The 15,591-nt window shown below is 51.4% G+C and overlaps 1 protein-coding gene across 3 annotated transcripts in view; it reads left to right on the top strand.

The window, feature by feature from the left end:
• Positions 1-11,589, top strand: part of OTUD3 (OTU deubiquitinase 3) — a 66,485-nt gene extending 54,896 nt beyond the window's left edge. For 2 of the 3 annotated variants that reach the window (XM_051858031.2, XM_002716005.5), the window contains exons 5-8: positions 3,963-4,094; positions 4,565-4,664; positions 5,751-5,935; positions 6,878-11,589. In XM_051858031.2, coding sequence (XP_051713991.1) covers positions 3,963-4,094; positions 4,565-4,664; positions 5,751-5,935; positions 6,878-7,054 — 594 coding nt within the window. In that variant the 3' untranslated portion in view covers positions 7,055-11,589. The remainder of the gene's footprint in view (positions 1-3,962; positions 4,095-4,564; positions 4,665-5,750; positions 5,936-6,877) is intronic. The other variant, XM_008265779.4, reaches the window with a different exon arrangement.
• The last annotated feature ends 4,002 nt before the right edge of the window (positions 11,590-15,591 follow it).

Raw genomic sequence — 15,591 nt, 5'->3', positions numbered from 1 at the left:
ACAGACAGAGATCCTCCATCTGCTGGTTCGTTCCCCAAATGGCTGCAACAGCAGGAGCTGGGCTGGTCCATAGCCAGGAGCCAGGAGCTTCTTCCGGGTCTCCCATGTGGGTGCAGGGTCCCAAGCATTTGGGTCATCCGTTGCTGCTTTTCCAGGCAGATTAGCAGGGAGCTAGATCAGAAGCAGAGCAGCCGGGACTCAAACTGGTGCCCGTAAGGAATGCCAGCATTGCAGGCATCGTTACCCACCATGCCACAATGCTGCGCCCCCCCCCCCCCACATGCTTTTAAAAGCCTGCATAGTGTTCTATTGTATGGATACCTTCTAATGTGTTTAAATAGTTTCTTACTAATACTTTTAGATGGCTTTCAGACTTTTGCTATGACACACAACATGCAGTGCCTCATTTCAAATGTGTGTGAGTGTATCTCCTGGGAGGTCCTTGCACAACAGGTTTTTTTTTTTTTTTTTTTTTTTTTTTTTTTTGGACAGGCAGAGTGGACAGTGAGAGAGAGACAGAGAAAGGTCTTCCTTTTCTGTTGGTTCACCCCCCCCAGTGGCTGCTGCAGCTGGAGCACTGCAGCCGGTGCACCGCGCTGATCCGAAGCTAGGAGCCAGGTGTTTCTCCTGGTCTCCCATGTGGATGCAGGGCCCAAGGACTTGGGCCATCCTCCACTGCACTCCCAGGCCACAGCAGATAGCTGGACTGGAAGAGGAGTGACTGGGACAGAATCCGGTGCCCCGACCGGGACTAGAACCCGGTGTGCCGGCGCCACAGGCGGAGGATTAGCCTATTGAGCCACGGCGCTGGCCCACATCAGGATTTTTGACAGGTATTGCCAGAGTACTTTCTGTCATGGTTTACCAATATACACTTCTTGCTTGTGGTATGTGGCTCATTGCCTATACAGTGTGGCTTCAGATTTTAAGGCTTTCTCAGTGTTAGGGAAAAAATGTTGTTTTGGTAATGGCCTTGTGGCACAGCAGATGAAGCTGCTGCTTGTGATGCCAGCATCCCATACAGGTGTCTGTTCGAGTCCCAGTTGCTCCACTTCCGATCCAGCTGTCTGCTCATGCACCTGGGAAAACAACAGAGCATGGTTCAAGGACTTGGGCTCCTGGACCCATGCGGGAGACCCTTGTGAAGCTCCTGGCTCCTAGTTTCAGCCTGGCCCAGCGCTGGCTGTTGTGGCCATTTGAAGAGTGAACCAGCAGATGGAGTTCTCCCCCTCACCCTCTCCTTGTAATTCTGACTTACAAATAAATAAATAGATTTTTTTTTAAAGCTTATTTATATTTCCTTTTTTGTGAACTGTATTCATTTTCTTTGCCCATTTTTTCTCTTTTTTTTTTTTTTTTTTTTTTGACAGGCAGAGTGGACAGTGAGAGAGAGAAGAGACAGAGAGAAAGGTCTTCCTTTGCCGTTGGTTCACCCTCCAATGGCCGCCGCGGCTGGCGCGCTGCGGCCAGGGCACCGCGCTGATCCGAAGGCAGGAGCCAGGTGCTTCTCCTGGTCTCCCATGGGGTGCAGGGCCCAAGTACCTGGGCCATCCTCCACTGCATTCCCTGGCCACAGCAGAGGGCTGGCCTGGAAGAGGGGCCACCGGGACAGAATCCGGCGCCCTGACCGGGACTAGAACCTGGTGTGCCGGTGCCGCAAGGTGGAGGATTAGCCTAGTGAGCCGCGGCGCCGGCCTCTCTATTTTCATAATGATTTTTTTATTGTTTCGGAAACTAGCCTCTGTCTGTGACATGAGTGGAAAATACTTTTTCAATTATTTATCTTTTTGTTCTCTGTCCTTGGGGTCCTTGCTGTGAAAGAATTTTGACAGTTAATGTGGTTATATTTATCAGTATTTTCTTAAATGGTTCTTGGGTTTTAGGTCATAACTATGAAGGTCTTTACAATGAAGTTAGAATTCTCTCATAGTTTATTCTGGTACTTTTACAGGTTTTTTTGGTTTGTTTAATTAAATTTTGGCTCCATTTGCGGTTTATGTGCATGTAAGAGTGTTAGGATGTGATCCAACTTTGTATTTTCCTTGTAATGATCCAGTTGTACCCAAACCATTCATTAATTCTCTTTTTCTCTGCTGATTTAAAATGAGACTTGTTTTGGGGGTGGGTGTTGTGATGCGGAAAGTCACGCCACACTTGAGACACCTGCTGGTTTGAGTCCTGGCTGCTGAGCTCTGGTTGGGCTTCCTCCTCATGCATCCCGGGAGGCAGCAGTGATGTCAAGTGCTTGGGCTCCTGCCACCCGCGAGGAAGGACTGGATGGAGTTCAGCCCAGCCCAGCCCTGCTGTTGCCAGCATTTGGGGAGTGAACCAGTACATAGAAGATCTCTCTCTCTCTCTCTCTCTCTCTGTCTGTCACTGCCTTTCAAATAGATGAAAAAAATTAAAATATGAAAAACATTAAAATAATAAACATTAAAAAATACCACTTACCCTTGTGTACTAAATTGCCATATTATATGTATGTATTTCTAGACATTTGGTTTTATTCCCCTCATCTGCCTGTTCATGTATTGATGCCTCATTGTTTTATAATTTGATTTTTTTTCATGCATTGGTTTTCTTTTAATAATAACCTACATATTCTTGCTTTACAGCTGTTAGAACCCGTATGTCTAGTTGAAAGACATCCCAATGAGTTTTAAGATGGTGATCTCATTTAAGCAAAAGTTGACCTCTTGATGATGCTGAGTATTCCAACCCAGAGCCCGTTTTGCTGGGTTTTTGATTGTTTAATTGACTTTTTTTGTAATGCATAGGAGCATTTTGCCCACTTCACATGGAACTTATTTTAGGTGTTTCGTGTTTTCTTACTGTAAGGAGAGGATTTGTTTCCCTTTATATTTCCTAGCTAGTCACTATTTGCATATGAGAGTTAATTACTTACCCAGATGTCCTATAGAATTCTTTTTTAAAACTTGAGGTCAAATTTAGATGGTATAAAAACAATCATTTTAAAGTATACAGTTCCGTGACCTTCAGTGCACGCAGTGTTGTGCGGCCGCTTCATCCAGTTCCACGCATTTCCCATCACCCACGAGGAAACTCTGTCCCGGTTAAGCCGTCATTCCCTCCTCTCTCTCCTGCCTTCTGTCTCTGTGGCTTTACCTGTTCTGTGTACATCCTGTAAATGGGTTCATGTAACCTGTGACCCTTTCTGTCTGGCTTCTTTTACTTTGCAAAATGTTTTCTCTGTTCATCTCTGTGTCTGTGTCCTTTTTAATTTTGTACTTCTGATTTCTTTATTCTAGCTTACTGCTGTGACTGTTTATATCTAGATGTTGTTTAATGATAGTGGTAATGAAAACCTTATTTTACTTTACCAGGAATAAAGACGTTATTCTATGAATTCACAGAGGTTACTTAACCACACCTGTACTATGAAACCTTTAGTTTCCAGTTATTCACCAGTACGCATTGTTATGAACACTTCTGCATAAATCCTTTGCGTATTTGATGTTATTTCCTTTGGCTAAATTCCAAAGCTGTGAAACTGCTGGGTGTGAACTGGCACCCATATGGGATGCTGGCACTGGAGGCAGCGGCTTTGCCTGCTATGCTACAGCGCTGGCCCCGACAGTGTAGCTTCTGAGTTCTATATATTTCTTCAAGACCAGTGTTGGTCTACAAAGCTCATGGAATTCAAGAGTAGAGGATCATCTGTTATTAGGGCCACAGCTTTGAAAATGAGCTGAGACAGAGGTCAGCAGTCATGCCAAGGTGTTGGTGTCTGTAAGCCACAGGAACGCTAATGCTGTCCTTGCTGAGCACCTCAGCCTGTCTCTTGGGGCTTTCTTTTTAGTTCTGTTGTGGCCTGGATTCCCAATGTGCAGATGAAATCTAGTGTTGTCACTACTATTCTCTTAAGATTGTTTTTAGAATTTTTTTTTAAATTCTGAATATGGTTTCCTAGAGTGCTATGATTATTACTCTGTTTCCTTTAGTTTCAGATGCTTCATCAGGATGAGTCTAATAAAAGAGAAAAGATCAAGACAAAGGTGGTTGACTCTGAAGACGACCTGAGAGATGAAGTGGAAGATGCTGTCCAGAAAGTTTGTAATGCAACTGGATGTTCAGTTAGTATTTCTGTCGTGTGGCTGTGGTTGATGAGCAGGCATTGCTGTGCCCAGCTTCCCTGCTGGTTCTGCAGCCTCATCCAGCACACTGCACTGCAGGCCAGGCCGGAGCAGGGCCCTGAGGGCTGTGCTGTGTGACTGTGGGAGAGCTGTTCATTCTTCTCCTTCTTGTTTGTTAAACTTCACCCAGTACTGCTCCAAATCCTAAGGCAGTGTGCGTTTAGGCTTTGGCAAGTATTTACCCTAGTAAAAAAGACAGTTTTTAGAAAGGAAATTAATTTATTAATATGTATTAAGTGATTATTTCAAGTGACCAAGCCTTTTGAAAACCCACGTTTTCTACACAGAAAAAGTCTTAAAGCCTTGTGTCAGTTCTCACCATTACATGTTTGTGTTTAGCGGATTGTTGAAGTAGGGCTGGGTAGAAAGTACATGAAGAGTCCTGAGGTGTTTCTTTGTTTCCTGAATAGGATTTGAATTTAATAGTTCAGAGCCTGGAAGCTGAAAATTACAATATTGAATCCGCAATACTTGCCATGCTTCGAATGGACCAAGGGAAAAGAAACAATAGTAAGTTCATGACTGACATTCATACTGATTGCGTTGGTGACTTTCCAGATATTTAAAATGTCATAGGGTGTGCATTTATTCATTCATTCAGCAGTTGTTTATTGAGTACTTGCTGTATGCAGGATTTTTTTTTTTTTAAACTAGGTCCTGGTCCTGGGAGAGCATGGTTTAGGGGTTGAGAGGGCATGGTGGAAACAGGTAAAAGGGGGTGGAGGCCCATGGTGTCAGGGAGTGTAAGGGAAGGTACTTGACCCAGGCTTGGGAGTTGGGGAGTGTCAGGGAAAACTCTGCTTTTAGAAATATGACCCCCTTTTAAAGCCAGAATGATAAATGAAGAAATACCTTACTTTCTAGTGGAAATGTTTTGATTAGTACCTGTCAACTGGTAATAATTCAGAATTTCTTTTTACTTGAACTGAGTTTAGTTTTATGACTCCGGAAGGAAACAGTGTAATATCTTATTAGTGTTGTAAGTCATTTATTTAACAGGGTATCAGTAAACGCTGAGTGCCAGCTCCTGTGTTATGCTCTCCCCGGGATCGGTTCTGTTACCACTTTCTGTATGTGCTGTCTGAGAGAGCTCTGGGTTACTTGGTCTTTGTGGCCTTTAACAGCACCATCTGATACGTGTGCTGCTCTGTGTAGGGTACACCGGGCAGGACGGTGTGTGCCTGGGAGCTGTGCTTAAATTGTTTTTAATTTTAATTAATTTCCACGGGAATTGCTGCGTGTGGTTGGTGGCTCCTGCATTGTTTGTGCAGCACAGCTTTTTAGGGCCTGTTTCTTTTCTGCGTTTTGGATGCAAATGAAAGATCCCCAACATCAGTGTTACAGAGTGGTTTGGCTAAGGAGCAGAGCACCCTGGGGGGAGCTGACCGTAGGCTGGTGGGGATTTTTTATCTTCAAACTTTTCCTCTAAATTCTATGAATTACTTTTGTCCTGTGTTTCCCATTGTATTGATTGACATTGGGGTTTTTGTCTCAGGCCACTTGCTTCCCGGAGCCAGTGGCCTGGGGACAGCAGAGGTGCGTTGAAGCCACTGCGTCCCACAGCTGTGTTGTGTGACTCTCTGCTCTCTCTGGAAGGTGCAGAGGAGAGCCTGGAGCCTGGTGGCCGAGCGCGGACGCAGTGCGGCCCTTTATGGGAGGAGGGTGGCAGTGGCGCCAGAGTCTGTGGAAATCAGGGCTTCAGTGAAGGCAGGACTGGAAACACCAAGGCACGGGCCAGCCCTAGTGAAGAAGACAAGGCCAATAAAAACCAGCTCCCGAAGGTATGAAGGTGGGGACAGCAGGGTGCATGGTGGGCTCTTGTCACAGTGGGGGGACTGTGTGCGGGTCTGTTTGGATGCATAAAATTAGTCATTGTGGAAAATCTGAGGGCTGCGTAAAGTCTGTCAAGGAGCAGAATGAAGACCTCATGCTCCTGTTGGGTGTACACACTGAGCACTAGAAGGAGGTGTGCCCTACACTGGCCACGCATCCCACCTCCTCCTCCCGCATGGTTCCTGTGCGGGCGAGCTCTCCCGGCTCAGGCCGTGGTGTTCACAGGGCTGTGGTGGTCACAGGGCTGTGGTTTGCAGGGAAGAGCTTCATATATAAATCTTGTTTTTATTTATTTTCTTGACGTCCCGGAAGAGGAAGGAACAGGTTAGAGGGCGTGGATATGTGAATCCTTTTAAGTATTTTGGTAAATGATCCAGTGATTCTCAGGAAGGTTGTCCATGTCCCTCTCTGTCCCCACTGCCACCAGTGGTGGGTGACGTCATTTCATTGTACTGAATTTAGAGCTCGTTTTAAGACTTACACCAGGAGCTCCTGAGCTCAAAGTGCCACATCAAGTAAGAAGCCACAGCAGAGGCGAAGATGCAGCGTCCTCAGGGATTTGGTGGGCATTCCCTGGGCGTCGAGCTCTGGGGGAGTGGGCGTTGGCACGTCTGCGTGTCACCTCTTGCTCAGTGGGGATTCGTGCTTCTTCCGGTCATTGTGATTTGGTTGGGAGGAGAATGGAGTTTGTTTGCTAGGTCAGCAAGGGGCTGGGGTACGCTCAAATGACATTTGAGCAGTGATGGAAGGTAAACCACTCTCAGCCCCTGAGCGGTTTTCCTCTGTCCCTGCCCAGGAGCGGCATCAGCCAGCCAGGGTCTCCCTCCCGCGGGCGGCAGGAGCAGCCGTGCCTGCGTGCCTGCCGCCTCTCCACAGTGGGTGTCTTCCAGGTCACAAACCGGCAGAGGAGGGAGCAGCAGCGGCAGGAGAAGAAGAAGCGGCAGGAGGAGCGGCACCGGCACAGAGCCCTGGAGAGCAGGAGCCGCCCCGGGGACGGCAGCAGGGGCGACGCGGCCGTGGGCGCGCAGGTCACCTTGGTGAAGACCTTTGCTGCTCTCAACATCTGACTGCGGCCTCCGGGGAGGGGAGCGCTGCGAGCCGCTGGAAGGGATGAGACCGTCGCGTTACCTAACCAGACACAGCTGGCAGGACCCACACGGACGCTCACACGTGGAGTCCGTTTCTTTCAAGTTGCCTCTTTTTTGTTCAAAGCGTAGTTTTGTTAGTGATGTTTGTTTATGAATGTGCTGTGAAGCCACTCGGCCTCTGCAATGCAGACTTAAGGTGGTGCGTGTCGGGGTGGACCGGGAGGTCAGGAAGGGCCTTTCTGTGTGTGGCTTTACTTGCCCGAAAAGTCAAGAGTTCAGTGACCCTGGGACCTTCCCTTGGACTTGGGGTGAGCTTTGCTCTAATTGTTCCTAAAGTAGTTTGCAGTAACTGTGAGAAACTCTGAACCACGGGTTTCCTGTTTCTCTTTTGCAAACAGATGCTAACGCGTAGGGCGGTTTATAAGTGGTCTCCAGCTCAGGAACATGTTTACATTTAGTTTCTTCTAAACGAGGTTACTCGGAAAATAGTTCAGGAAGTGTTTGCCCAAAGTAGTGTGGTGTGAGGGTTGTGGGCTGTCCTCGGGTGGAAATTAAACGAGTACCCTTCGCTGCCTTCTTCTCGCACGTTCCTTCAGGTGGGTGCAGCTGCTGTTGGTTCATTTGCATTGAAGCCACAGGACAAGTGCACCTGACTGTTCGGTAGGCCTGGGCTTTGCTGGGACGTGGACAGTGCTGTTGAGTTGCTGGTACTCAGTGGTGGTCTCTGGGAAGCTGGCGTGTTTCTGCTGTGATAAAATTCTGGAATTCTGAGAGTATGTGGAGCAGATGGCCGTTGCAAAGGGAGAAGTCAGGGACATGTAGAGTTTTGCTTAGGAAGTCTAAAAAGTTCTTTGCTTTTTATAGGAAAAGTCTGAAAGAAAAGAGCTAAAGGCTTTTCAGGTTTCCATCTTAAATAACTGCACTTTCTCCCTCACTCCCCAGACTTCAGAGAAAATGAACTCTGACTTGACCGTCCGCATAGCGTGCTTCATGTTCCTGGTCTTGGGGGAGTGCAATCCTATCACGTGCTGCACTTGTTTCTTTTTATTTAAGCTGTGTTTGGGGTTGCGGTGTTGGGAGAACTCTCTGGTACCGACCAGTAGTTGTCAGTGATTAGGTGAGACCAGTAGGAGAGAGAAGGTACTTCGGCCAGGGCCTCTGAGCGACTCCACAATTGTGAAGCAGATTTGGGTCGGGAAGAAATGTCATTCCTAGAACGGAATTAGGTGGATGTGAATTTTAAAACTGTGACGTAAGAGGTGGCCACCTCGGGTGATCTTTGCCATTTGTGAACCTCATATTTGGGCAAGTCAAATATGCTAATTCAAAAGGTAAATTATTAGTTGTCTCCTTACCCCTTGTAATGAAATTTTAGGTGCAATGAAAATTCGCAGGTGAAGGGAAAGCTATAAACATGTTGGCACGTGGAGGCCTAGCGTTGGGCAGGCCCTGGGTTCTCAGAGTTACCTGTATCAGCAGTTGTTTGCTTTCTTCATTTTTAACGATGTCTTCGTTTTTGTTTGTTCGACTTTGGAGACTTTGTGCTTGGAGAATCAGTCGTCTGTTGGAGATGCTCCCCGGACGTGGTGTGGGCTTCCTGGGTACTTGGCGTGTGGAAAGCTGCACAGCATTTTCCGCTGTACCTGAGTTGGAAACGCAGGACCTGGTCTACACCACACCTGGCCATGTGTTGCCTTTTGTCGTAAGGAAGTGGGTTCAGTGCTTCAGGCTCCGGAGAAGCCCTGGCTTTCCCCTCTGGACAGGTTCCTGGGGGCTGAGCTGCTCCGAGTGAACACACTTTCTTGCGCGCTTTGTACCGCTCGAGTGCCGACCAGAGCCTCTCAGGAGAAGCAAGATGCGTGCCCGAAACCGCGCGGTAGGAGTCAGAAGCAGCCCAGGGCAAACCCTTTGTCAGAAGCAGTGGAACTGCTTTATGTTTAGGTCAGTGAAGGTGGCCTCGGGCCCCATTTGGTTCTAGAAGTTTTAGAAGCTGCTAAAATGCGTCCCTATTGAGAACCTGGCTTTCTAACTTACTTAGTTCTGGTAATAGCCCTCAGTAGTTAGGGTTTGGTAACAGTGGTTTTAAAAACGAATGAAACGGCTTTAGTGATTTCTTTTATTGCCATTTCACAGCTTTCCAGTTGTCAGCGGTCTGTGTTTAGCATTGTAGAGATGGAGCACTGTGTCCTGTGTCAAAGGCGTCCTCTAGCTGAGGGTTTGAATTCAGACATCACTGCTTCGGCTCTGGGAGATGACTCCCGGGAGCCGGCGTGGAGGCCCAGTGCGGTGCGTCCTGCGGTGACGGTGGGCACGGCGGCGACTCGCGGCAGCCCGTTAGGAACTGAGTCTGTCGAGCCCCGGTGGGACACCTTGGCAGGTAGAGATGTGTGCTGTGTTGCGTTGTGTCTGGAGTTCGAAGTGAGGCCGGGGGAAGGGGATGGACCGGTGTCTGGAGCTGCTTGCTGGGCTTACACACTGTACATAAAGGTTTTGGATTTAAAAATGCTTTTACAGGTCAAAGTATGAAATAAAACTTTAGCAGTAACAGCTTTGAATTAGAGAGATAGATGTATTAAAACAACATAGAACCACAACTTCTAAGTAGAGTCGTTACCACCAGGAGACATTAGAAAGATAGAATGTGTTTGTGTATTTAATTTTTATCTTTCAAAAATACGTAGTAGCCCTTCAGGAGCCAGCTCTGGCTGTCTGTAATTTCTTCCTTAAGCTCTGAACACACTTCCAGCCCCATGGTGGCCGGGACGGCGGGGCCGTGGCTCTCCCTGGCGGGGCAGCCTCCCGGAGCAGCCTCACGGGGTGGCGCTGTGGCCGCAGAGCCGCCCGGGTCCTCAGCTGTGCTCCGGTGGAGACCCACACCTGCGGTGAGCTGCTCTCTCTCCAGGAGAAGCTCCAGGCTCTGGCTGAGTGCTGCTGGGGCAGCACACCTGCCAGCAGGTTCCCTCTGAAACGCCCAGCTCCTATACCGTGGTTCACGGAGGATGGCATTCCTGGCACGGGCCCCACTGTGGGCGGCAGAGAATGGCACGTTCTGATTTCAGTGTCCGCGCAGGCGGCCTCTCCAAGTGCCGTTTGGGGCAGGCTCGTAGCTCTGCACCTTTTACCTCAAGGCTCTGCTGTCTGCACCAACACTTTGGACGCTGAGTCGGACCTGTGTTTCTGTTTTGTCATTTTCCTCATTCACGGTTTCAGTCGTGTCCACTTCAGGGCAGGCGTTGCACAAACCCCAGGGCCTTCCGCCGGTTGTTCCCCTGGGAGTTACTTGTGGCCCTGTCTACAAAGTGTGTTTTTTCGACTCTAAGGCAAGTGGTTCTTTTCCACTAACATTACTTCACTGGAGGCGTAGAGAGCGCGTTTAAATGAACGCCTGCCATCACATGCTGGGGACCGTCTGGACTTGTGGGAAAGTAGGGGTCAGAGTGTGTGCTTCGGTCGCCAAGTGCAGGCACCACGGGGCCAGGCCGAAACAGCCTGCCCTGTGCGTGCCTGGCCTCTCCTGTCCCAGTGGAGTTCCCTGTGGAAGCTCGGGCTCTCGGTTCCTTCTGAGCAGCTGCTTTCTAGTCTCCCTGTCCAGCTGCTGTGCTTAGGACTGCTTTGCAGCTGGAGTAAGATGCTGAGGGTCCCCGGGGCTCTTTGCAGAGGGGCTGGTGCCAGTGTAAAGAATGTGTGTCCACAGAAGCGCTCACTTGTGCACAGGGAGTTTATTTTAAGGAGGGCCTACCCATCATGCACAGCTGCTTCTCACCATGCCATTCATCTCAGAAGGTCATGGTCACCGGACAGAACCTCTGTGGCCTGGCTCTGACCCTTTGCCTGTCAGTGTCCGCCAGGTCCCTGTTCCCAGCCCCGTCCATGACAATCACACGAGCTCAGCCTGTGGCTTGATCCCGGCAGACCCCTGTGCTGGAACTGGAGCTGGCGCGAGGGAGCTCGCGTCTCCCTGCTCCCACGGGCCGCTTTCTCGGGAACGGCCCGCGGCTTCCCCTGCTACCTCCTGGCCCCTTCACCAGCACTGTGCTCAGAGAGGAAGCCGAGAGCCCGGAGTCAGACTCCGCTCTGCCCGCTCCCTTCGGGGCACAGGCTGCTGGTGCCCGCTGGCCCCCGTGGGGAGGGAGGGCGGGCGGGCGTCGGGGCAGGGCCCTCTCCGTCTCCTTGCACTGCACTTGTTCTGCTTCGGTCTGGAGCTCCGTGGGGGCGGGGTCCACAGGCTGAGCAAGTCTTGCCTTACCTGTAGAGCACGGCGGTGAGAAATGGGGTCGTCTGTGTCCACACTCAGCTCCCCTCGGGGTTTCTTTGCACAGATCTCGTGTTCATCCGAACCATTTTGTTTTTTATTTACTAAAGTACTGTACTTGGCTATTTGCAGTGTTTTCAAAACCAAACGTTCCTTTTTTGTGTTTTTAATCTTTAATACCTTGGTGCAATAGAAGCTGCAAAGATGTGCCACTTTATGAAATGGAATTTTGTATACCAGTAAATTCTAGTTTAAAAACAAAGTTTCAAGTGATTTTTTAATCAAGACCTGACCACGTTTGGGTGCATGAGAGAGTCTGGCTGGCACACGTCCTCTCAGGAGGCCTGGACGTGGAAGGTGGGTGAGTGCCGGACGGAGTGGTGCTGATGCCGGCGTCCTTTGGGATCTGTGCTGTGGCTGCAGTGCAGGTCGCAGCCACCACGTCCCCCGCAGAGCCAGTCCTGAGGCGCATTCCTGCCTGGCATCTCTGTTCACCTGTCTGTCAGCTGTCCCCCGGGCTTCTCAGGAGCCCGGGGTGTCGGCCCCATTTCAGGCCGGGGCTCACACCCCGACACACAGACTCACTGGTCACAGAAGGACAAAGTGCGGGGGCAGTGGCAGCCATAGAAACCGGAGGGAAAGCCCACCCACACACATGCAGACTCTAGGCTAGTGGGAGGGGCTGGGCTGGCTCGCCGGACCTCCCACGGCCTTACGATCTTGGCCCGGAGACGGTCCTGCTCCCCGTCTAGTCTTGGATTTGACAAGCAGCCTTTTCAGCGGGCGCCCTGGTGCCTTGATAGCAAAGGAGCTGGGGACAGTACGGCTCCTGTGATGGTTAGAAATTCCAGCTCCTGTGGTCACTCAGCCCACCCTCCCGGTGTGATGTTAGCCTCAGTCCACAACTGGGAGACCTGAGAGGGACGCACTGTCCAGTTCCTCTTAGTCCAGCTGAGGTTTTCTGGAGGATTCTCCTCGGACTAAGAGATGTCCCGGTTGAGGTGCTGCACCCCTGTACAACTTTGGTGGCCCCTTAGTTCCGTTCCAGAGTTTCAGCTGGGGCCGGGTGGCCACTTGGGCTTGGGAGAGCTAGGGCAGCACCTGGGACGTGACCTGGGGGATTGTGGGAATCCTCCTAGGACGGGGGGGGTGTTCTGGGGCCAGGTAGGGACAAGTGGCTGTGCCTGTGCCCCTTCTTGAGAACCCAGAGACTTCTGAGTTAGCTGTCACCTGGACACCCCCACCCCCATCCCTGATCCAAGTGTTCAGGTGGAGGGCTTGAGTCACATTGTGGTTCTGGACAGAACGGGTCTGCTCCCATCGTAGTGACGCAGGGATTGAGAGCTTCCTGGGTTGAGAAGGATGGGGACCGGTCCTGGCACTGACATTCTCTCCTTCCTGGAGACACTTAGTGGAACCTCTCTGGTTAGAGAGAGAGACTTGGATATTGCCAGGTGCTTTAGTTCCTAATACACCCACTCGTCCATCCAAACATCTAAGAATCCACCCAGCGTTAGCTGACCCTCTGCTGTGGGTGGGTGATTCCTTCTGGGCGTCGATAGCAGTCGTGGACCAGGAGTGGAAGTGGACAGGTAGCTGTGGCCAAGCGAACGTGCCATGCAGGAGAGGCTGCTCAGAGGCCCGAGTTCTGCGTGGAAAAATCCAGGCAGCGGTGGGAGGAGGTGACCCTGGGAATAGGCGTGGAGCAGGCAACCGGGCATGAAGACAGCAAAGCCCTGGAGTGGAGGGTTGGGGGCAGTTCATTAAGGATGCTCAGGAAATGGAGAAAGACCGGGAACCCCTTCACTTCCTCTGTGTCCTTTGCTACTGGGAGACTTGGGCTGTGCTTCCTGGGTGCATTCTGCAGAGCAGGTGGGCTTGGGCCAACCCGAGTTCCTTTTCAGTGTGTGCACGTTCTGACCTGGGGACACTACCGGTTGCAGCCTTCCGGGACAAACATGGCGTCTCTCCAGCCAGCCTACTACACTTTGCCTGTGGGTGGTGTCAGCTCCTGGGGGCTTTCCAAACACGTGTCACTCAGCGGGGCGGCAGCCAAGAGACCAAGCAAATCAACTGGTCTTCATCATGGAGATGCCACTTCCCCCAGGTCATTGCCATTGTCCTGTGTCCACGTGTGCAGCTGACTAGATAGCCCCTCGGCACCCATGGCCGGAGTGAATGCGGCAGGGCGGGCAAAACCACAGCGGGGGACTCGGCCGGCCTGCAGCATCCATGCTTTGCCGAGGGCAGAGGCTGATGGTTTTATTCCCATTTTACACCAAAGGAATTGATAACCGGCCTGAGGTTGTAGACTGCCACAAGTACAGGCTGTGAGCCCAGGCCAGCTGCCTGTACCATCGGGAACCCAAATAACCACACCGAGTGGCGCCAGGAGAGGAGGGACACGTTGCTTGGCGACGCAGGAGGGTGCGGCCCTCCCCTGCTGGAAGCGCCTCAGGGAGACGGTGGAACTGGAGATGCGCTTCAAGCCCGCGGGAGTCGGCGGGGGACGGAGGGGCCTGCCCGTGGGCGAGCCCTGCTTGCAGGCTGAGGGAAGCTGCCGCGCGCAGGACCGAAGGCGGGATGCACTGGGCACCTCCTGGGCACGGCAAGGATTCCAGCTCCCGGCTAGTGCGCACACTGGGAGGCCACAGGTGATGGCTCACACGGGGAGACCCGGGTGGAGTCCTCAGCCCGGCCATTGCAGGATTTCAGGCGTTTGGGGAGTGAACCAGTGGATGGAAGTCCTCTTTGTCTTCTGTCTGTGTCTCTGGTTCTGTTCCATACTCCCTCAAATAAATACATAAAAAATATGAAAACCAAACAACCGCTGGTCCCACCGGCTTGTGTAGAAGAGCTGGTGTCATCTGCCTGCTGAATCAGACTTGTCCCTGACCCCAGCATCCAGCAAGACCCAGATGGAACTTAAGGGAAGAGGGAACTTGTGTGAAGTGTCCAGTCCTCCGGCGGTGCCACAGCCAGATCCCCGCAGAGGCCAGCAGGGGTCTCAAGTCTGGATTCCACTGTTGACCTCATCGCTTATCCAGAAAGGTCGCTGAATACCTCATGCATGGCTTGTGTTAGGGGCTACGTGGGAACAACAATCTCAATTTTGTCAACAAAATTGGAGAGGCAAGCTTGGGGACATCTGGGTGACAACGCTGCTTTCTCAGCCTTGATGGGGTCCCTCGCCTCATTCTTCCATTCATTCACCCATCTGCCCATTAATTCATCCATGCATTAATTAATATTAATGAGCTTAATAAATTGTTGGCTCTTGCTGTCAGGACATCCGTTCAGGGGCCGTGAATGCTGATTGATAGGTGACGCATTGAGGTGTACTGCCGTACATGCCAACTCGGGAACCTTGCCGCAGGCTGGGCAGTGACATTGACTAAGATGCCCACGTCCCACATGCGGTACCAGGGTTGGATTCCTGGTTGCAGCTCCTGACTTCAACGTCCTGGTCAGTGTAGCCCTCAGGAGACAGTGGTGATGGCTGAAACTGCAGGGTTCCTGCCAGCCACACGGCGACCTGGATCGAATCCCCAGGTCCTGACTTTGGCCCTGGTCACTGGGGACATTTGGGGAATGAACCAGCAGTTGGGAGCACTCTTTCTGTCTCTGCCTCTCAAAAGCAATGGAAATATAAAAATGAAAACAAACGTGCCGGGGAGGTGTCATTGTGCCATTTCACAAATGCAGAGACAGGCTGTGCCCGGTTACGGCTCTGATTAGATTCTCACTTGCACGCCTGGGGGCCCTGTTCCAGCAGCGCTGCGTCCTGCGTTTCTAACAGGGTCGACTGCTGCAGCCCCAGCTGTCCACGGGCCTCCCAGGCAGCCCGGCTCTCAGACAGACCCACTGCTGCTGAAGGGAAGGGCAGTGGCTTACCTGCAGCCCCTGGCTCTGGGGCCAGGCTCCTCCATTCCTTTTCCAGTCTCAGGGCAGCAGCCAAGGGCTTGTGCTAGAGACACAGACACACGAGTGGGATTGAGGGAGACTCCTGCGTGCCTTCTTCAAACTAGGAAAGGGGAGGATGAGAGCTGGGCTGTGGCCCACGGGCTCGCAGGCTGGAGTGCAGTGGAGGATTGGGGTTCCCCAGGCTCTGGCTTCTAGTTCCCAGTCTTTGTCATACGCTATGTGCCCAGACGCCCACCAGGCACCTGCCGTGGTGGTCCCTTTCATCCACCAGATCACGACCTCCCTCCTGGGTCTCCCGCTTCTGTGTGGCACCAGCATCCTCTTCGGTTGTAAGGCCTTC

The sequence above is a fragment of the Oryctolagus cuniculus genome, chromosome 7 (genome assembly GCF_964237555.1).
Source record: "Oryctolagus cuniculus chromosome 7, mOryCun1.1, whole genome shotgun sequence".
In the NCBI taxonomy this organism is placed as follows: Eukaryota; Metazoa; Chordata; class Mammalia; order Lagomorpha; family Leporidae; genus Oryctolagus; species Oryctolagus cuniculus.
This window is presented reverse-complemented; position numbering and strand designations above follow the sequence as displayed.